We start from the raw sequence: 21,974 nt of genomic DNA, 5'->3' as shown, positions 1-21,974 counted from the left end.
TTTTAGGAGACTTTTGCTATTGACCCCCGCCCCAAGACACCACCTTAAACAAAAAATAATTAATAAAATTAAATACTGCTTTTTGTAATAAAATTCATGTTAAGTAATAAAATAAACTAATCCTGTGATTTCTTACATTAACTGCAGGGAAAGTGACATTTGACCATACAAAGGACTAATAAAGAAGAAAACAAACAAACAAGACAGCTGCAGTATGTTTTGAGGAGATGCTCGCAGTGCTGGTTTTTAATAACTTAGACAACATTGAGGTGACATTATTGTGACACTACAGTAACAAAACAACAGTCACACATCCATGTCCAGTCTGTTTCAATCCCGATTAAGGTGCACTTTGGAAACATGACCACCACTACTTATTTTTTTTTTTTAATGTCTTGATTCTGAGTCGGCGGATTTGTCCACGTGTAAAAACAAGAGACAAAGTGAATTCTCTAACAAAAACTGCCATGTTCAGCTCCGATTGGATAGATTTTATTTATTTTTTAACTGGGAAGTTTGTATATAAAGTATGAGATGCAGAAAGAGTATATATTTTGTGTGTGTGACAAATAATTACATTTTATTCCAGTGGGATATTTTTCAGCCAAATTATTGCTCGCACTTGTGAAAAAATAATAATATATATCTTAAAATAAAATAGTACAGCGGTTAGAAGGTGTATGGAACGTTGTTTGAGCATTTATTTAATATCGTGGATATCCAGCTGAACTAGTGTAAGAGCCATGTACTAGTACACACTGTATCCTCACTAGTAAGACAATTTAGCACAGGTCAAAATGCATACTAGTAAGTGTGACCTTTCAGTGGAAGCCCAAGCAATTCTTTGCAACATGTTCTGTGCGCCCCCACGAGCGTAAACTTGGTGTTCTGATTAATATTGCCTTTGTGGAATATGAATTAAGCAGACACATCCACCTGTTTTTATCCATCTCAGGAGTCTGCAATTTTGCTGTGTACTGCCACCTGCTGTCAAATTAAATTGACGTCGCAGTGCCCATGGGCTCAGTGCTTGTAAAAAAAAAAAAAATACATGGGAAGACCTTGGGAAAAATAATTGCATATCAAATGAAAATATTGTGGGGGGGGGTGGGGCAAAATTACAATTATAAAAAAAAAAAAAAAACATTAATCCCGAGCTTTTTATTTCAATTCCCAGTTCATTCCCACACAAAGCTTCAAATTTGGAATGTTCCACTAAGTCCTAATCATAAATCCTCATGGAAATTGACCATCAGTTTTCCAATCCGATGAATGCAAAGTAAAATGAGGGATCTCTTTCTACCTGACATAATCATGGCCATCTCTTTGCTCTGCTTTTTAACTGCATCCATGGGGTCCCAAGTTAACATGTCAAACTTGGCGTTCGTCTGCTGCTCACAATTGCAACGCTCCTTCTTCATTGGGAAAATAGAAGACTATATTTTACAAGAGGACTAAAACGCAACATCTAATATTTTTACAAAAGAAACATAGAGAAAGCGCACGGCTGGGCCACACGCTAGGATGTACAGCAGTGTTCAAAATGAAAAGTCACTTCAAGTCACATGATCCAGAGTGCGGAGGCTATTGAACAAGTGCTGCGAGAAGGACCACGAGGCTTGAGGGGAGAGTCAGGTCGTTCCTTTTATGGTCACGACAACCTGCAGGGTCACTCACTACTTGTGCATTTATTTGAAAAGAGAGGGATGCTAGAACAATAGTTATCAGGGGGGTCTGTAAAAGAATTTGTATTAAATAATGTTATAACGTAAAAAAAAAAAAAAAAGTGATTACCTACGTGTAGGGACCAGTGCGCCAATAAAACAAACATAATAAACAAGTATTAAAAACTTTGTGATGTATCATCACATAAATCTGACATCCCTGCATAAATAGTCTTTTTCTTTTTTTCTTTTTTATACAAAAGGCGTATAAATACAGGAATAAAATCGAGAATAAAAGGCTTTTTTTTTCAAGAATGTAGTACTATTTATTTTTATTTTCCTTGAGAAGGCGTCTTTCTCAAAATAAAAGGCATAATATGAGAATAAAGTTGTTTTTGGAATTCAGTTGAGACTTGTGATGACGTTCTTCGCTTGTTAAACGGACTTTTTAAATTCTCATTAGATTAAAAGTTTCTCGTGGATTTTGGTTATTCGTGGCAGGGTCCCAATGCAGAGGCTCACTGTAGTCCGATTTTTTTTCCGTTATAATTGTTATTGCCGTTGCACAGTTACAATGAAATTGGAGAATTTTCGAGTATAAAGGTGTCTTTTTTTTAATAGAAGTTCACTTGTGATATTTTTCCCTTGTTAAAACTTGAATATATCAAAAATAATACTAAGAAAATGTTATTTTAAATCCTCATTCATAAGTCATTACCATAAGTTTTTTATTTCTTCTCTTAATTTTAACCGTGTCGCTTTTGTAAAGCTTTTCATTGAAATGAATATTCCAACTTCATCTTGGCAAAATACGACTTAACCCATGTAAGACTACAACTTTTTAAATAAGTCAAAATACATCTTTGTTCTTGTAAAGATTATGAATTGTTCTCCTTGTAAACAACAACATGATTTTTTTTTTTTTAATTCTCATAACGTTTCAACTGTTTTTCTCGAAAAAATATGAATTTGTTGTCATAACTTTACTTTTTTTTTTTTTTTTTTAACTCCTCAGACATTAATTACGGGGTGGACATGGAAGTTATGTTTAACTGGGAAAACGTCTCCCTTGGACTTATAAAGTTTGAGAACAACCGGTCTACAAAGTAGACCCGACGAAGAATGGATCACGAGTGTGGACTGTTGTGGACAGAGTTTAACGAGTCTGACTTGGCCTCTTCATCGTCCTCCTCCTCCTCTTCCTCAGTATGCGAGGGGCCATTGTGTTTGTCATGCCCGCCCGCTGCTGCAGCGTCCCTCGGGGCAGTGCCACGTGCGGCCCCCCTGTCGCTCCGGTGTCTGCTTTGTCCTCGCACCTTGTCCCCAGAGTCACTGTCATTTTTCGTCTCCTCCGACTCCCCTTCCCCTTCTTCCTCCTCCTCCTCCTCCTCGTCGTCGTCCGAGTCGATGCGGTTGAGTCTTTTGCGGACGGGTCGGTCCTCTTCAGACGAGGACTCCGATTCTTGGGACTCGTCCTCGTCCGTGGAAGGTCTTCGCTTCTTTAGCATCTGAGCCAGACGCTTACGCCGCTGTATGGACAACATCTCCCGCCTCTTCCCTCTGCCCATCTTCTCCGGGTCGTCCTCTTCTTTACCCATCCTCCGGACTTCCCTCCTTTCGTCCTCGTCCTCGTCTTCCTCCGAGGATTTCCGTCGGCGCCGTTTCCCTCTTGCCTGGCCGTCTTCTTCTTCCTCGTCCTCTTGGTCACGTCGTCTTCGCTTGGCTTTGGCACGGCGAGCGCTGACGTCTTCCTCTTCTCTTAGTCCTTGCCGCTTTCTTTTCCCCCGACCATCTTCATCTTCCTCTTCAGAGTCCCGTGAGGAAGGTGACACTGGAAGAACAAGTATGATTATTTGAAACACATTAGACATGTCGCAGTGATTTTAAAAGGGGATGTATTGCATATTATTTCACAATTTAAAGGAGATATATGATGTAAAATTGACTTTTTAATATCTTAATACAAACATATGTGCTTGTGGATGGTCACGTGCGAAATTATACATTATTATATGATTAAAAATATGTCTCTAAGTGAGCTGTTCTGATCTTCTCCCGCACTGTGATGTCACAATGGGGTTGATTTACATAAATCCTCCCCCACATCAAAAAAACATTGAAGGGGAAAAAAAATCAGATAGAAGTAGAATATGCTATACAAATGCCAAAATATTGCATGGAAGAACACATAAATATTAGAACCCTATTCTATTAAAAAAAAATACACATTTCACACAAAATAAATGCACAAATAAAACAAATATGTGACAAATATACAGAGATGAAAATTACACTAAAAAAACAGACAAAAATACATAAATAATAGGAAAACAGACAAATATGAGATGAAAGAAATAGAAAAATACTATATTAGAGAGAAATAGAAAAATTGAGTGAGACTTAAATTGTTTAAAAAAATACTTTGCTAAAATGTTAGAAATCAAGAAAAAAGGGGGGGGGGGGGAATATTAGACAAGCGATATAAAAAACCCCCATTAAAATTACAAAAGGTCTTCGCTTTGGAAATTTGATTCTGTGGAGAGTACTGACCATCGCTGTAGTCGCTGGAGAAACGTTCCTTACGCGGCCGTCCTCTCTGTTTCACTTCTTTCTTTTTTTTGGCGGAGGTCCGCGAATTGTCCGACGACTCCGACGTCTCCCTGTAGTTGACCTGCTGCCGCTGGCCGCGCCTCAGCCCGCCGCGCTTTTTGTCCGACATGTCGCTGTACATATCTGAGTCTGTCGGAGGAAAGCGCGTGAGCAAATTTGAATGCGATCACTTCATGACATCAATGGCACTCACCTTCGTCGCTGCCCTCCTCCTCTTCCTCAGAAGAGCGTCTCCGCCGCTGCCGTCCCGGTGGCCTCCCGACTCTGTGTTTGGTCCTGCCGGCTTTGTGCTTGAACGCAACTCTTGCCGGCCGTTTGGGCCGCGACGCGCTGTCCCAGCTAGCCCCGTCCTCGTCATCGTCGTCGGCCCCCGAGCCTCCGAATTCTTCATCCTCAGAGCTGAACAAAGACAATTAGGACGTTAAAGTCACAAATAAGCTAAACCAGGGGCGAGAAAACTTATGCGGCCAAGTACCAAACATGATTTTTTTTTTTCAATTACGGGACAGATGGGTCACAGCAATTCACTGATGTGGTTAAAATCTAAAAAGTATTCTCCTGCTCCAAATGTCCAACATCCTGTAGCGATGATGATGTCACCTGTTGCTGAGCATGAAATCGTCCTCGCTCTCTGCTGCCGTGCTGTCGCTCTCCAGGTCGTTGAGCCGCCGCCGCTTCTTGTTTTGTGTGGCGAGCGTCATCGGCCGGTTGCGATTTGCCGCGCCGTGCTCCGACAATGCCGCGCCGGCGGCAAAGTCTCTGCCTCCCCCTGATGTGACATCGGAACCACTTGGTGTTATTACAAGTTTTTTTTTAGCGTGAAGCAAATAGCTTATGGTCCTTTCTCTAATGCACCGTGCATATATATATTTAAAAAAAAAAAACGTAGCTTTGTTTCTAGTCGACTAGCTTAATGCTAACACGTAGTGGGAAATGCATTAGACGGGCTAACAAATAACCTCTATGTGGTGAGTCATTGGTGACATTATTACGCTTCATTCGTTTCTCAAGGTACCACTGTACATATTGTGTGTATTTGCATGTTATTTTTATATGGTTTATATGGTCTATCCCAGAGGTGATGGAGGGGGCCATCATTTTTCCATCAGTGCCATTGTTTTTGGACACAAAGAGGGACTTTCCAACCCTTTTAAATATGGGCAAAATTCATGCCGGCCGGCAAATATGATTGGCCATTAAAATGCATTTGGAAAATTAGGGGGTGAGCGGGGGACTCTGCATTTGTGTGGATGAACGGCCCCTGGCCACAATATAAGGAAATAGAGCAGTGAAAAAAAAATAATAATCAAAAGCAAGTCAAGAATTATTATTAATATTATATTTTTAATAGTAACATGGCCCACTCACCACTGTTTATGTCGCCAACGTCTTCCTCAATGGCCTCGTCGATGGCGTCGTCAAAGTCGTCAAATCTGGAGCAGAAATGGTCATGAAACAATTTGAAACATTAAACCAGTGCTACAAATGAAACCGACAAAATACATTTAACCAGTTAAGGAGGCCGAGTCACCAGTTACAAACCTACCTGTAACTGATGTGCTTCCTGGCTCTGGTAGACCTCCTCCCCAGATTTTTACTCTTCTTGGCATCTTTCTTCTTGGGGGTCTTTTCGTCTTCCTCGTTTCCCTGTGAGGACACAATTCAGTCTCAAATCTCTCTCCTGCGGATTTTTAAGGTGTCCGCCATTTTGCGCTGGACTCACAGGGATGATGTTTTCCACGCTGATCCCCACGTACACCAGCCGCTCCCGCCTGACGCAGACAGATTTGACTCATCAACTCGTTAGTGTATATGCTGTTTGGCTAATTTTTAAGTTTTTAATGATCTCATAGAAAGTGTGTGTGTGTGTTTACCTCCTCTCAGCTCGATCTCGCTTCTTCAGCGCACTGTCCAGGTTCAGAAGCTGCTCCTCCAGTCTCTCACACAACAGTTTCTGCACACACAAAACAGCTTATTAGCAGCATCGCTAATTAGCTAGCATTACTAAAACCATTAGTGATTGGTCACATCCAACCACCCAACTATTTTTGTCGCTTTATCAGTGATGCGCACCAATTTACGTACAATCTTTGTATTGTTGGTAAAGACAGAGATACGTGTCACTGAAATGTACATAGAAATAAGATCAGGCAAAGGTGTTGAATTTGAATTGTGCATTTGGCCCTGGAGTGTAAATGCAGTGGTAGAAGTTCTCCTGAGGGTGACTTACATGCTGGCAGGGCGGGCAGAACCACTCGCCATCCGGGATGAGCATGAGTGGCGGTCGTAGACAGGCCGTGTGATATCCGCTGTCGCACGAGTCGCACAACAGAATCTAATGATGACACGGGCAAACAAGCTGAAGCCACCGCAAGCTCCCGGCGATGACATCATTCAGGTTAAAAAGAAAACAGTTACACACCAGCTCCGGGTGGTTGGGAAGGCCGCAGTGAGTGCAAGCGTCCTCCTTGGGAAGGTCCTCGGACTGGCACGAGTTGTCTGAGTGGCTTCCTGCTTCGCTGGCCTCCCCGCCTCTTCCAGCCTTATTCGATGCCTCCTGATCTTCTTCGTTCTGTTTGTGGCGCTTTATGTTGGACCAGCGGGGGTGTCGGTGTCTCCGCTTACCCTGAACATGTGAAAAAAGGACCAACCTACATTTACAACCAAAATTTGAATATTAGTTCTGTGAACTTGCATTAATGTATTCTCTTCATTTGGTAGCTTTTCTCTCAGCTGCACAGGGGAGGATCTTAGATTTTTTTTTTTTTGTCCAATCAGATTTTAGTCTGTGTTGCCATGTTCATCTAATCTGTCCATAGAATGAGGTAAAGTGACAATACCCTTCGCTTCCTCATTTGGATGACAGCTTTTGCTTTTTCGTCTTTCTTGTCAGCAACACTCTGCTCTTCATCATCTTCATCTTCCTCCTCATCCTCCTCCTCTTCTTCTTCTCTTGTCTGCGGTCGCTGGCCTTTCTTTTTTTTCGGGCTGTCGGCTGCCTTGGAGCTTGGCCTGAAAGGTTGACAAAGCAGATGACTGCTAAAAAGCTACCGGTATACTATATGCTATACTTGCTTTGAATGTCATTGTCATGTTTTTTTTTTGCATTAGTAAAGGGGGAAAAACAGACTAGAAATGAAAATCGTATATTCGTGAAAAAAGTCTGAGATGTTTTCAAGTCATATTGCTCAGGGTTATTTTTAACAAGTTTAACAATGTTTGATGTATCTGACAAACCTGCAGATCCTGGCAGACCTCCTGAGGGACCTCCCCTCCGACGTCTCCTTCTGCTGCTCCTTGGCCTTCATCTTGTTCCTGCGATGAGGCGGGATTTTGATCTTCAAGCGGATCCCTTCCTTCTGGAGCTCTGAGGAGGCCTCCTCTCGTGGCCGCGGCTTCTCCCCGGCATCCTTCTCACTGGACTGATCCGGTAGACCGCCATTGACGCTTTCCTCGTCCTTGTCCTTTACCTTCAACTCTGCTTCGACTTTTACTGAAGTGCTCACATCCTTGTGATGTTCATCTTCGTTTCCTTCTTTTTCCACGTCAAGTTCTCGTGTTCCCAAGTCAGTGTTATCTCCCTGAAGGACACTTTCATCGGTTTCCTTGTCAGCACTTGTTTTCGCATCCTGGTCGATGCGTGCCGTCTCCATGACGACGGGCTCGTTCCTCACCAGCACTGACTGGCGTCCCACCTCCAAGGTTCCTACAAATTTAAAATGTCAAAAATCGCTATGCCTTTTCCAGACCATAATAATTACCATTTGTTGGTTTAAAAAATAATAATAATAATAAAGTAACTAAATAAAACTGATAATTCTTGGTTAAATAAAATAATTTGTGAGATTTTAATGTCTGTTATTGTTGTTATCATTATTCTATTTGTTCAACAAGAAAAAAAAACGGAAATAGGCAAATTCACATTTCTAAACAACGAGGGATTACTGTTAGTTTCCATTTTCCAGACTTGGAAATGAATCAAATCAAATGTTATACTTTCCGTACTTGTGTTGGAATCCTGCACGTTCTTCTCTTCCTCCGCCACTTTGCAGCCGTTCTCATCGTTGGACGTCGGTCCACGGATGACCCCCACGTGACACGACACTATTGTCGACCTCCCATTTGTCAGCTCGGGGTGTTCTTGTGATACCGCCTGGCCACCAGCTGGCGCTACTGAGCTGTCCTTGGTCTGTATGACTGAGGGGTTACACACTATGATGCTGCTGCTGCTGCTGCTGCTGCTGCTGCTGCTGCTGCTGCTGCTGCTGTTGTTGTTGTTGTTTAGGTGGCTGCCATGGTAGCTTTCGGCCAACTTCAGCTCTCTCTTCTTCAGTGGTATCTTAGCCTGCTGGCTGCTCCTGACCACGGCACGCTCAGCCTCCTCTTCCTTGTCCGCTTCCTGCTTGGGTGCCGTCGTCATGACGACAGGCGCGTCTTTGCACTCGGATTTGATAACAGAGGTGATGGTGCTCACATGGTTGTCGATGGGGGGCACTCGATCGCTGGTCTTCTCCTCTTTTGCTTCCTGCTTGATACTCGCCGTCTGCTCCTCGTTTCTCACTAGAATCAGAAAATGACAAAGATTTTTTCCCCACTTAAGTCCTTTTTTTCATATACAATTATATAGGTGAGGCAAGTTGGAATCACACACTACACTATAAAAAGCTGCTTTAACAAAAAAAAAAAAAAGATTCAAATGAAAATTGTCCTGAAAAATAAACTTAAATGAATCGATAAAATTGGTGTGAACCAGCCAGTAGAATGTTAATCTAACCTTGTTTGAGGGTTTTTTCCTCTTTTTCAACTTTCACGTTGTCCTTGACATCCTCTGAGGTCTTGTGGAGTTTGCCATCCTCGTCGTCTACTTTGATGTCACACAAGAAAAAATGCTGTGCTCAGGTTGCTGTAATTTTCACTCACATAAATAAAATCCATCCATCTTATTTAGCATTTTTCCTCCTTAAGGACGTGAGTTAGCTGGACTCTGTATGTCACTTTATTTTCCTCATGCAAGGAATTTTTTGATAGCAAATTGAAAATATTAAAGCATTGTTTAGTCACTTACCTGCATCTCTGTGATCAGGACTGCTGCATTCAGATTCAACCAGTTTCTGCTCTTGATCCTGGTTCAGGTTCGGAAAGACTTGGGCCTTCAGGAGCTCCAGAGCATCAGCCAGGTCATTGCGGGTCCTGAGGGGACCACCAGGAAGGACACAAGTTGAGAAAAACACAATTCCAATGGCAAATCAGGCCTTCCGTTTGGTTACGGTACCTGACAATGCACCTCCAGGTGGAACCGTCAAGGTCGTCCTGCTCCTCCGTATACAGCCGGATGTTTTGCTCTTGGTCCAGCTGTAGCCAGTACATGAGGCCTTGCTTGTCCCGCCCGATGGGCTGCAGGCGCATCTTGTCTGGCTCTTCCTCATTGATCACAGCTTTGAACTTGATGTTGTCGTCAAACTGACACTCACAAAGATACTGAGGAAAATAAAGAGGAGAATACAATCAATTTTCATAGTCACAAAAACTGTTGGGGTAAATTCAAAAATTAAAAGGTCAATTTTATCAAACTTAAAACCACTCATCAATAAATGTGTGTGCTGAGTGGATGAAACAGGCTTGATATTGATATAAATTAGGAAAAGTTGCAAGAATACTTCAAATTTAATATTTGTAGTGATTTCATCTCATTCAAGAGAGATTACTTACATCTACCTCATCCACATGCAACAAAACAAAGTATTGACATTTTTTACAAGCTACTTTGACACAACTGGACCACAATAAGGATTTTGAGACCTTTGAATAGCAAATTATAGTATTAAGTGTCATTCTTAAGGACTTTTTAAGTCTTTTTCAAGATAGGCAGAAATTTAAAAAATATATATCAACCAGGTTTATCAATCACACATTGATGTGGCACCGGGACACTAGCATACTTTGAGGATGCTGGATTTGCACTCCATGGACATGTCCTGGTAACCATTCTGTTCCAGCTCCCATGCCCAGGCGCTGTTCAGCTCCTGGCAACTCTACAAAAAAAACAACAACAGATTTACCTCTTTAAAATCTCACTCACACCCTGATCATAAGTCAAGTCAACCGACTGTGTGCTTCACTTGCTTTGGCCAGGTATTTTTCCCAGCGCTCCGTCGTCACGGTCTTGCCGAGTTTTCGGAGCAGCTTCACATGAAGTTCTATGAGAGGTTTGGGAACTGGAAAAAAAGAAAGAAATTGGAAAGATATGCAAAACTTTAAACGTATGCACACATGGTCCACTTGTTTGGACCACCTTCAAACAAATAAAATGTATTTAGAAGAGAGAGAGACAGAGAGAGACTGGTGTTTTTATGAACAAGTTATGATTTCAGACTGTCCCTGGATGCAACAACTGGGTTTTGAATTGATGTACAGTAACATGATATTACCAGTAAATGTAAGTGCAATCAGACAACTAGATACTTATTATATCAATAAATAAATTTACATCCTCCACTGGCCTCGACAGTATTGTCGTAAAATACCGTTACGACGTCACAAGACATTAAAACTGAAACTAAACGACTCGATTTATAAAGCAGGCTCAAGCGATGTACAGTACAAACGTAACACTTTAAATGGGATTCGTTAAGATTTATTGGGGCAAAAATATGACAAACATCATAAATCCAGCTTGTATCAACTCTCAGCATCAATGCTAACACGGCGAGCTAGCGAGCTGTGAAAGTATATACTGCGCATGCGCACATTTGACAGCCACCAATTCTCATCCATTCTGTTTTTAGCTATCCCCCCCTCTTTTAAAAAAAAACCGTGACGATTACATTATTGTCAAATAACCAACAAACGTGAAGTTGAACGTCAGTTTAAAATTGAGTTCCCGTTACCGGTGAATTGAAGCAAAAAAAAGTACACCTGACAAGACTCGAGTCGACTCGGAAGAGCTAACCAGGCTGCATCATGGCTACCTTCTCTTCACATTCACCCATTTCAAGTCTTGTTGTTGCTCGTCTTCTCCTCACACAACATTCACCACATCTCGCCACTTCTAAATAACACTGGACACCACTGAGCCACTAACTTAAACTCGTTAGCGTTATTATTTCCACGCCAAATGAGCGTGAAGGTTCTTCTTTTTTTTTTAGGGGTGCGCTAGCTGAGCTCCATGTTAGCTTCGACGGTTTCTCCTGTTCCAAACTTGGGAACTCATTTCTGGTTGTCTATGGCGGAAGAATGAAAAACGAGGCTAAAATGTCACTATGTGTAGAAACGTCGTTATAGTCACGATGATGATGATGATGATGTTGTTCACCAGGGCCAACAACACACATCTTCATCACCCTCACCATCCTCGCGATGATATTGGTGATGGTGCCCGGGTGCCCCCCTTCTCCCCCTCCTTATCCTCCGAGTGTCGCAGCTTTTCCGCCACTTCTTCCCTTCGTCACAATATTAACAAAAATGAGCCTCTCACCTGACGTCTTGTCGCGCAGGTAACCCTCCATTTGCGGGAACGTCATCTCGGGCAGGTCGAGGACGGCCCCGTAGCGCTCCATGAACGAGCAGACCTCCGCGAAGCTCGGGCACAGCGCCGGCTCGGAGCTCCTGAGCAACGCCGGAGCAGCCATCTTTCCAGGCGGAGTGAAGCGGGAGGGGAGGGCCGGTCGCGGCTGGGAGGGATGCGAGTCAAAAGGGAATGAATGGGAGAAACGGGCGGGCGGGCAAAGCAGTGATTGTGGATTGGACTAAAACTTCCGGGTAAGCTTTTGGGCGTAAAACCACCAACCTCATAAACCCCTTTTTTTTTTTGTGGTTAATTTTTTTTTCTTACATTGACAGCAAATATGTACTGGTATTTTGGTGTAATTGTAACTTGACTACAATGTGACAAGTTAGGGGTTCTAATAATTTATCGCGAAAGAAAAACAACAGCAGCAGTCCAGGATGTTTTTTTCTTTCACCAAAAGTGCTCTAAACCAAGTTTAAACTGGTCAATGCAAACTAATGTACTTTTCCGTGGCACAACGACTTTTATAACATTAAAACTGAGTGCTATGTAGCGTGTGAATAGATAGATAGACAGATAAACAGATAGATAGATAGATAGATAGATAGATAGATAGATAGATAGATAGATAGATAGATAGATAGATAGATAGATAGATAGATAGATAGATAGATAGATAGATAGATAGATAGATAGATAGATAGATAGATAGATAGATAGATAGATAGATAGATAGATAGATAGAACTTGTGAGATGTTAGCAATGTTAAAAAAAAAACTGGATTTCGGTGGAATTTGAAATTCAAATCTCCTTGCCATTAAAACAATACAGCATTTTAGAGCCCTAACTAGATGTTGCTGCATTCCCAGACTCCTTAAAAATACCCATAAACAATACGCAACGTTGTTCTTCGCCAAAGCAAAGTCACAATTTCATAACCCCGAATAAATCCTAACAACGAAATCAAATTAAATCGCGAATGCAACGCCGTCGTTGTTGGAAAGACAATTTCCGATGGACCTCAACGCAACATTTTAGGAAGTCCGAGCTAATCTCTGGTCCGTGGAGGCATCGCCGTAGAAATACCGGAAGTGTTATGGTAGTGAAAGTTATCTTTTGTCTCAACTGTTGAATGTCTCGCTGGGCACATGTTCTAACTTCTTTAACTCACCCTCGTTAACACCAAAAGTGTTGTAAACACAGCCATGTTGGAGTAGTAAACGACTCGTAAAGAACGGAAAGGTAAGTTATCCATTTCGCCGCTTTTATTAAATTTAAACTAGCCGCTTTTGCTAATCAATTTTCAGTCAATCTTAAGTGATGCATTCATGTACATTCTGTCAAATTAACATTGTAAGATTAGATTAGGTTTGTTATGATTGCCAGTGAATTCAGTGTTTAAAAAAATTCCGTTCCACTGCACATTTTTAAATAAAATAAGATAGAAAGCAAACGTAGACCACTTAGGACAAAAAGCTAATGTTGTTCATGTAGAAGCTGTTTGTTGTCACAGCTTGTTTTGTACTTGCTTTTATTTTTAACCTGCAAGCAGACAGCTGCACATGCAATGCAGCGATGCTGACCGATGCCTCAGACGAGCTCGATCATGTCTGCTGTATTTTTGTAACATTTTTAGCGTGTTTGGGTTGTGCAAAATGATGCGACACAGGCAGCATGCCGACTATTAAAAATCTTGCAAATGCATACAAATAAATGGGGAGTGTCACCCCTGCAGGCATTTTTAAAAATGTTTTATTATTATTGCACTTTGTACTTATTTATTATTGAATACACAATGTTTATACACACACACACACACACAGTCACACACTTTATTGATTCCAAAGGAATCAATATGCCGGTGTCATTAGATTGAATGAACCACTGTTACTCACTTGAAAAAGATGCCTGTATTTAATTTACTGATCGTGCAAGAATTTAAGGAAGTTTCCTTGGCATCATGTTTAAAAACACAAACACACAAAGCTCCATGTGATGGCTGTCGTGTGTCCTTCATATCTCAAGTCATGAGTCACACTGGGTGTTTTGCTTGCATGTTTGGCAACATTAACCACACGTCTGCAGTCTGCATACCTGCGACTAGTGTCAGTGATGCTTCCATGACAGTCTGCCATGTTCAAAAAATAATAATAATGTTGCAATGTGCCCTCACAGCTTTGCAGTGAAGCTTAATTACAATTGATGTCGTTTTTCATCCACTTTAGGTGGCGTATGCTCAAAAGCATTATAATTTAGTGTCACTCATCTGTCTAGGATTCTTAATTGAAGCTCATTTGGGCCAAATGCCGAGTCTAATTTCGTCACCATAGGTGCACGAGTATTCACTCAAAATGGCTCAATTTCTTTTTAATTTTGGGGCATAGGTCCTTGAGACAGTTTGTTGTCCCCTCAATTTTGTGTCGATCGGTAAAAAATTACGTTGTGGCTTTCAGAATTTGTCAAAATGGCTGACTTCTTTCCAATTTTGGGGATGGGTCTTCAACACTTTTTGGCGCGTCCTTCTATCATAGATTTGTCCACCCAATTTGGTGTTAATCAGTGACTGTTAACTATTTAATGTTATTACGGTATGATTTTTTTTAAATATAAAATGTATAGTACGTTACTGTAGAGTGCTATTTTAGGCATTAAAAAAAAACCTGTTCCTTGATGCATCATGTAACAAGATGTCTGTTATTGTGCTGTACCTAATCTTGCATCCCAGAGCGTGATCATGGCCATCGCCCACGTAGCCACCGAGTACGTGTTCAGCGACTTCCTCTTGAAGGATCCCACCCAGGCTCGATACCGCAGCGTGCGCACCGAGCTGGCTGTGGACAAGATGGTCACTTGCGTGGCCGTGGGCCTTCCTCTCCTCCTCATCTCGCTGGCCTTCGCGCAGGAAGTGTCCGTCGGTCAGCGCCCTTTTATTACCTCCGCCAAGCATGAAAACGTAGATAGGGTTGTCGGGTTGTCGCTTGTTCACTAGGAAACACAGTGCAAATGGTACAATCCTTGGACCGGGAAGTTGTGTGCTCACTAGCAAACAACAACAACAACAAAAATGGCAAAATTATTTATGTCTTTAACAACAGGAATTTGTTTGTTTTTAAGATGTGTGTAAACCCGCCCGCAGCATAATAAAAACTGATACAGTCCAAATGTCTTACTCTGTGAACCAGGAAGTAGTATGCTAACTAATAAACAAGAAATACATATGTATACATAATTGAAACTCTTTGAAAATGAATGTATTTAAAAAAATATATATATATATATATATTATTTCATAAATTTTATTTAGTTAGTTTCAAGATTAAACGGTTCTCCTCAGAACCAGAATTTGTACTGTCCTATTGACCCATATCGCCCTCCGTGAACCAGAAAGTAGCCTGCTAACTAGGTAACAACCACAAATATGGAACTGCACGATATTTATAAATTTTTCAAAAGGGACTTATTTTAAGATTTTGGTGCATTTAACATAATACCCCCCCCCCCCAATGATAGGATCAAAATTGGTCCATAGTCTTATGTCACATCTGACTAGGAATTAACTAAATTGCTAACAAGCAAACAAATACAAATATCTTCACACTTCTTAAATGGGCCTTTTTCGCTCAAACGAGAAATACAACCGTATACAATACATATTTGAAATTTTTGAACGGAATAAATTTTCTCTATTTACATTACTTTCATCATTAAACAGTTCTCCCCTGCCTCAGATCCAAAATTGGTACAGTCCTTATCTATCATCCTACAAGTGATACAAGTAGCCTGCTAACTAGCTAGTAAACACAAATACAAGATGTGGAATTGAATTTCCTTTTTTGCCATTGTGTTACTTCAGGAACTCAAATCAGCTGCTTCGCTCCCAGCAACTTCTCGTGGAGGCAGGCGGCGTACGTGGACTCGTACTGCTGGGCGTCTGTGCACACGCACACGCTGCCTCTATGGCTGCACAAGGTACACGCGCACACACTCTTCCTCTCTCGCTGTCACTGTTGACACTCGTGTGTGTGTTTCCGGCGCAGTTCTTCCCGTACATCTTGCTGCTGGTGGCCATGCTGACGTACAGTCCGGCTCTGTTCTGGAGGTTCTGGTCGGCGCCGTTGCTGCAGTCGGACCTCGGCTTCATCATGGAGGAGCTGGACCGATGCTACAACCGAGCCGTCACGCTCGCCAAGCGCATGACCACCAACGCTTTGCAGGGGGCCGACAGGTACGTTCTATATAGAATATATACATAGAATTTTTTTCATTTAGCTTTTAGTGTAGTTTATCTTACTTGACTTTATTTTTTGTTTACATTGAAACTTCAGTTTGCAGCCATCGTGAGTGATGTCATGCATCGTTCCAACGTATTTACTTTACTGTACTTACTTAAAAAAAAGAAAAGGTAATTACATTACTTTAGTTATTAATTTTAATTCATTTATTTTGAATATTTTTACATTCCCTTTTTTTTTTTTTTTACTTTTTCTTATTAATTAAAATGACCTTACTTTTTATTGGATTCTATCTTATTTTACTTTATTTTATTGCACTTTACTTTATTCGATTTTTACTATACATTACTATTTTATTTTGCTGGATTGGATTTTTGTTGTTGTTGCTTTACTGTATTTTTTAAATATTTACTTCACTTCATTTATATATATATATATATATATATATATATATAACATTGTATTTATTTATTTTATTTTGTGTGTTTTACTTTGTTTCCCATCAGTTAACATCCTGTAAAGTTTGCCTTATTAACTTTCCGTCTTTTAACTTACATCACTTAGTCTTAACACATACCCTTTCAAAATAAAACTTCCTTCCTTCAGCCACTTATTTTCAATGCTCACTGTTATCGTAAAGTTGCAGCGACCCGACGGAGGGCTGCTTCAACTACCCGCTAGTTGAGAAGTTCCTGATGACCAAGCGTTGCTCTCGCGTCCTGCTGGCTCGCTACCTGCTGTGCCGAGGTTTGACGTTTGCCACGCTGCTGTGCGCGTGCCTCTACCTGGCCTACTACCTGCGCTTGGCCTCGCTCACCGACGACTTCGGCTGCACGCTGAGAGTGGGCCTGCTGGCCAACGACTCGACCGTCCCGGACAAGGTGCAGTGCAAGCTCATCGCCGTGGGAGTCTTCACGCTACTCAGGTACAAAAAAACCGCACTGTATTTTGTTTTGAAAAGGAATATGTTACAAAAATGTTTGAAAGTAGGGAAAAAGTGAGAAATTCTCAGCAGAAAGTTTTATTTTGAAAGGTCAAACGGTACAGAAGGATGGGAACTGCTATGAAAGGAGATGGAAACATTTTGGAAGATGAAATGAAATGTGAACTAGACTGGGCAGGAAGTTTTATTTTGAAAAGTCAGAAGAACGAAAATTTGACGAAAAATCTTAATTTTACAATAAGATGGAAGCTGCAATAGAAGTCAAGCTACTGGGCAGGAAGTTAAGTTTTAAAAAGCCAAACACTGAGAAGAATGGATGAAAGGATGTTTATTTTGACAAGTCAGATGGGCAAAGATGCTGGAAAGGACATTTTATTTTGAAAGGTGTGACAAATCAAAACTGAGAGAGCCTTGATACTGGACAAAAAGTATTAATAAAAGTTAAATGTGACAAAGGAATGGAACTAAGAGGAAAGTTTAGCTGCTGGGCAGGACGTTTTATTTTGAAAAGCCAAACACTACAGAAGGGAGGTCGAGATGAAAAGTAAAATACTAAGCAGGAATATTTTTGGGGGAGAAAAGCCAAACAGTTGAGAAATCTGGAACCTCAGATGCTGTACAGGAAGTTTTACTTTGAAAAGTCAGAAGGCTGGACACTAAAATCAAAGACAAGCTGCTGGGCAGGAAGTTTTTATTTGAAAGTCACCCGGAAGCATTTTCCTCCCAGCCTGGTCAACTTGATCATCTTCTCTGCGCTGATCCCCGTGGTGATCTACGCCAGTCTCCGCCCCCTTTTGTGCCACCGCTACGCCCACTTCCTGGAAACCTACCAATCGCTGCCCACGGTGAGCGTCCTGCCCGCGGCCAGCGGCCAATGGGATGACCTCTCGCTCTATCTGCTCTTCTTGGAGGAGAACATCAGCGAGCTCAAGTCCTACAAATACATCAAGGTCTGGATGTATCCTAAACATATTACTCTTTTGTGTAAGGTCCCCATTATGTTTCCACATAGCATGGTTCCTATGTTGTCTTCATTAATGCCCATTTTGTCTTTTGGTCCAATAGTGTCCCCTATAACATTCTGTAATAATGCCTTAATTGTGTGTAGGTGCTGGAGTTGCTGAAGAAAGGAGAAGAATGCTCAGGCGAGGACTTTGACGCCATGGGTCTGCTGCAGACGTTGTGTCTTGTCAAGATGGACACGGTGGACGCGAAGAAAACGGCCAAAGTGGCGGCCAAAGTGGCGGCCAAACCCGACCAGCTCGTCATCCACGAGGAAGAGCCGGACAAGAACAACAGCACGAGACACAACAAGCACGAGGATGAAGGCACGATGGGAACTGAGATGAAAGGTAGGATGCTGGACAGGAAGTTTTATTTTGAAAAGATACAAGTTATCCAAGTATGGAAATTGAGATGAATGGTGATTCTGGATAGGAAGCTTATTTTAAAAAGTCAAATGTTACAGAAGATCATAAGATGTGATGGTTAGTGAGGTTATAGCTTTATTTTGAAAGGTCAAACCTGACTAAAGAATGGATCCTGAGATTAGACAAGATGCAGGAAATTTTATTTTGAAAAGTTCAAATGTAAGGAAGGATTAGAATAGAGGAAAAGTAAAACTACAGTGATGGAACCAGAGTTGACAGGTGAGAGGCTCAATAGGGAGTTTTATTTTGAAATGTCATTACAGAAGAGTGAAAGTTGAAATTCTGAACAGGATTTTTTTTACTTTGGAAATTCAAACTGAGAGGAAAGGTTAGATCCTTTACAGTAAGTTTTATTTTGAAAGGTCCAACATCCCATCATTTCTTTCCAGAGTTGACTCCCTTGTTGCCGGGCAACGGTGATGTGACTGGCAGAACAAACAGCGAGGGCGGGGCTCTGCGGCAGCGAGCAATGTGATTGGCTGCCGACTTTCCCGCCAGAACCACATGATGTAATGTTATCTGCATATCCATCCAGCTCATTTGCATGTTGTTTCTTTACTTGTTTGTGTGTGCTGCCTTTGCTCAATTATGGGATGTACCACTACCACGGGATCATGTGACGGACCATTTCTACCATCCATAAACTAGAATGACATCATCGGAATGAGACTTGATGCATTTATTTGCACTGTTTTTCTTGTGTTTTATGATTGTTATGAAGCAAATATTCTCATGTATGTAGTAATATAATACTCATAATGGTATTTTGAGTCTGGATATACAGGAATACTGTAAAAATGTACGGTACAACGCCTTAACACTGGAAGGGGTCCAGTTGTTTTGGTGCATCTTTAATATTGGCCGCATGAATGTAAAAAAATATTTAACACCCTCGTGAAGTTACTTGGGATGTTTTGCATGACTTTTTGAAGTGGTACCTTTTGTGCTATGTGTTGACTTTGAATATGCATTATTATGTTGTCTGTCATTTAGAAAATAAAGTAGCTGCTTAAGTGCTTTGTATCTTAGTTTTTATGCTTATTTAAAATTGAACCTTGCATTAAGGTACATGTTAATTTATTTTTTGATGCCTTTTCAAACAGCATACATGAAAAAGAAAGGACATTTGGTAGATTATTTCATTGTAACAATACTTAATGGCAATAAATCTTAATAGAATATTTGGCTTTTTCTCATGCGTGACACATTTTGTGAATAAAAAAAAGCACACCAGGAAATACATGTTATATCATTCCTTTTTAAATTTTATTTTTCAATAATCTTTCCATCCTGCTGCTGAGTATTTGCGATGATATTTTCTACTACATGATGAGCGTGTCTTGGTTAAGGCGTAAACATCAGCAAACACAAGAACGACAAAAAAATAAATAAAGTTCAGGCTGTGGCGGGTTCAACAACGGTTCAACATGGCCGACAGCACGACCAGCTGCCTCTGATTGCTCGGTTATGACATCATCTTTTTCCTCCCCCAATCATTTTAACAGCTAAAATGATTTTAAAGTGAGCAAGGTTGTTCTAAATACAGAATACAAAATATTAGTAAGACACTCTAGTGATTACAGTGTCACCTTAACTAACAATTACACCAAATTTACACAATTTTAGATTTTCCAGTTTCAAGCCATCCCTAATTTTTTTTGGCTTTGTTTAATTGCTGCTTACACATGAACTTCAGACACTCGACCACTAGATGGCGGCAGTGAAATTCCCCACATCTCGACAACATCGGTTCGAGTTGGTTACCAGGTTCGCAGGGAACGTAGAGGTCTCTGTTGTGTTTTGTGTCTGCAGCAATTTTACGGAATTTCTCATCATGGCTACTAAGAAAGTGAAATTACATCCCACTCAAAATTAAAGTGACAAGTGAGTTTCAGATATGCTGCTGAGCACATGCTAGCTTGTAACTGGAAGACTTGTAAATCGGGGTAGTCATACTGTAAGTCACGGTACACTGTACTTGCTTGGCATCTGCTTCATTCCCACGTAAAATTAAACTTTGATTTTGCAACCCTAGAAGGGCACGCGCGACTTGTTCAAGATCGTTCACAAATGTCCTACGTTCTTCAATGATGCCAAAAACTCTGATTGGAAGACTTTCTCCGAGGCAGCGCGACGTGGATTGTGATTGGTCCGTTGCCCGTGTCAGTGTTTGACAAACAAAACGACGTACAACAAAGCATGCATCAACAATTCAGCTGTCAGGTGGATGGACACATTATTTGGAGTCACATGCAAATATTCTGTGGTTTGTTAGTTTTTTGGTTCTTGCTGCTCCAAAAAAACAAAAAAGTTTATGTGTCTGAGGGAGGCGGGCTAATGGGAGGTAGAATTTTTTTTTAATATATATAGGGAAATAAAAAAATCAAAATAAAATAAATTTGTGTTTCAGATGAAAACTAACTATACTTTTTTCTTACCATGTCAAATAAATGTGCTTACAATAGTCTTAAGAGAGATAAATAAGAACAAAACACATCAAGCTTTTCGTAAAATATCATTAAATCAAAAACTTTTTTCTAATGAATTTACAGGAAATGTAAATTTCAATATATTACAACACAAAATTTTTTTTTAACGGCATTAATTCAGTCACCTGAAAATAAACGAAGAAAATACCTAGTAATTCTTATTTTTTAGGGCCCACTTAGCCAAACTATTTTTAATTTATTATATATTAAGACATTTCACCATAATACAAATATAAAGACATTTCAAACAAACATTCTAACCCCAAAAATAAATCTGCAAAAATCGAACTTTTGCTAACTTTCTAGCTAATTTTTGTCTCTGTTGTAAAGTGAAAGACATATTGATGAGCAACAGATTGTATAACAGTCAAATGTTTTGCCTGTAATTCCTATCCTTATTGTTTTAAGCATTAAACGACCAAATAAGTTATTGTATTAATTACATCCATCCATCTTTTTAACCGCTTATTCATTACATGTTCCTTTTAATTAATCTCATAAAGAATTCTGATCGATTAATTGGCCAGAATTCTCAGAATCAGAATTTTATTCTGGCAAATATTGGAATTGGGGGAAAAAATCCATAGCGGTTTTGATTCCCTATTAATACATTTTTACCTCCCATCAGCCAACATCGCACAGTAGCAGCAGAGGGTTAAAAATACACAAGAAGGTGTCATGTCTTCCTGACGTGCACATTTTAGCGCCCCCCCCCTTTAAGACTTACGAGTGTCGTGACGGTTTTTAAAAAATGGATCCTTTTAGACTAGTATTCTCTTTGTTCTCACTACTAAGCCACTGGGAGAACAACTGTGTCTAGTAATGTTTTTTTCCCCATTACTTTATGACATTTCTACTACACAATTTTCATTCAGTGCATTAGTAGGACATGGAAAAATATTCAATTCTATATCCTACTACAGTAGTGAGGACAAAGAGCATACTAGTACATGGACCTGGAGGCAAATAGATGAAAATTGATTGCCGGAGCCTGATGACAACATCAATGCTTCCGCGTAATCCGCTCATACGCTTTTCCGCTCCCATTTGAACTAATCAGAAGCCAGTACACGAGGTAAAAAAAAAAGAAAGAAGAAG

The 21,974-nt window shown here is 40.6% G+C and overlaps 2 protein-coding genes across 4 annotated transcripts; one reads left to right on the top strand and one right to left on the bottom strand.

The window, feature by feature from the left end:
• Positions 1 to 677: 677 nt before the first annotated feature.
• On the bottom strand, positions 678 to 11,954 carry rsf1a (remodeling and spacing factor 1a). 3 transcript variants are annotated; one of them, XM_086080684.1, is made up of 19 exons: positions 11,749 to 11,954; positions 10,398 to 10,489; positions 10,214 to 10,306; positions 9,547 to 9,752; positions 9,340 to 9,464; positions 9,049 to 9,138; positions 8,280 to 8,834; positions 7,512 to 7,980; positions 7,115 to 7,286; positions 6,697 to 6,900; positions 6,505 to 6,609; positions 6,149 to 6,228; positions 5,998 to 6,046; positions 5,821 to 5,921; positions 5,643 to 5,707; positions 4,875 to 5,043; positions 4,468 to 4,673; positions 4,215 to 4,403; positions 678 to 3,495 (listed from the first exon to the last, which is right to left on the bottom strand). In XM_086080684.1, exons 1-19 carry the CDS (start codon positions 11,900 to 11,902, stop codon positions 2,792 to 2,794), a joined length of 3,828 nt encoding a protein of 1,275 aa, XP_085936810.1. In that variant the 5' UTR covers positions 11,903 to 11,954; the 3' UTR covers positions 678 to 2,791. The 3 variants fall into 3 exon arrangements, with proteins under 3 accessions (XP_085936810.1, XP_085936811.1, XP_085936812.1); XM_086080685.1 differs by having other exon boundaries at positions 9,049 to 9,135; XM_086080686.1 differs by lacking the exon at positions 11,749 to 11,954 and adding an exon at positions 11,190 to 11,502.
• Positions 11,955 to 12,854: 900 nt separating this feature from the next.
• On the top strand, positions 12,855 to 19,568 carry LOC147171485 (pannexin-1-like). The gene is made up of 8 exons (XM_086080484.1): positions 12,855 to 13,024; positions 14,508 to 14,697; positions 15,636 to 15,751; positions 15,820 to 16,007; positions 16,655 to 16,939; positions 17,685 to 17,907; positions 18,066 to 18,309; positions 18,777 to 19,568. The coding sequence occupies exons 2-8, from the start codon at positions 14,517 to 14,519 to the stop codon at positions 18,860 to 18,862; spliced, it is 1,323 nt and encodes a 440-aa protein (XP_085936610.1). The 5' UTR covers positions 12,855 to 13,024; positions 14,508 to 14,516; the 3' UTR covers positions 18,863 to 19,568.
• The last annotated feature ends 2,406 nt before the right edge of the window (positions 19,569 to 21,974 follow it).

Source organism: Leptonotus elevatus, chromosome 7 (genome assembly GCF_054856555.1).
Source record: "Leptonotus elevatus isolate MCC_2025b chromosome 7, RoL_Lele_1.0, whole genome shotgun sequence".
NCBI lineage: Eukaryota > Metazoa > Chordata > Actinopteri > Syngnathiformes > Syngnathidae > Leptonotus > Leptonotus elevatus.
Note: the sequence above shows the minus strand (reverse complement) of the source record. Positions and strands in the feature narration are given on the sequence as shown.

Bases quoted from the DNA above. Each gene is read 5' to 3' on its own strand.
- rsf1a (XM_086080684.1), bottom strand. From the start codon at position 11,902: ATGGCTGCTCCGGCGTTGCTCAGGAGCTCCGAGCCGGCGCTGTGCCCG. The intron at 10,307-10,397 runs GCAAGTGAAGCA...TTTTTTTTGTAG, and splicing joins GGGAAAAATACCTGGCCAAA to AGTTGCCAGGAGCTGAACAG. The intron at 9,753-10,213 runs GTATGCTAGTGT...TATTTTCCTCAG, and splicing joins GCAAATCCAGCATCCTCAAA to TATCTTTGTGAGTGTCAGTT.
- LOC147171485 (XM_086080484.1), top strand. From the start codon at position 14,517: ATGGCCATCGCCCACGTAGCCACCGAGTACGTGTTCAGCGACTTCCTC. The intron at 16,008-16,654 runs GTACGTTCTATA...GTTATCGTAAAG, and splicing joins GCTTTGCAGGGGGCCGACAG to TTGCAGCGACCCGACGGAGG. The intron at 18,310-18,776 runs GTAGGATGCTGG...ATTTCTTTCCAG, and splicing joins GATGGGAACTGAGATGAAAG to AGTTGACTCCCTTGTTGCCG.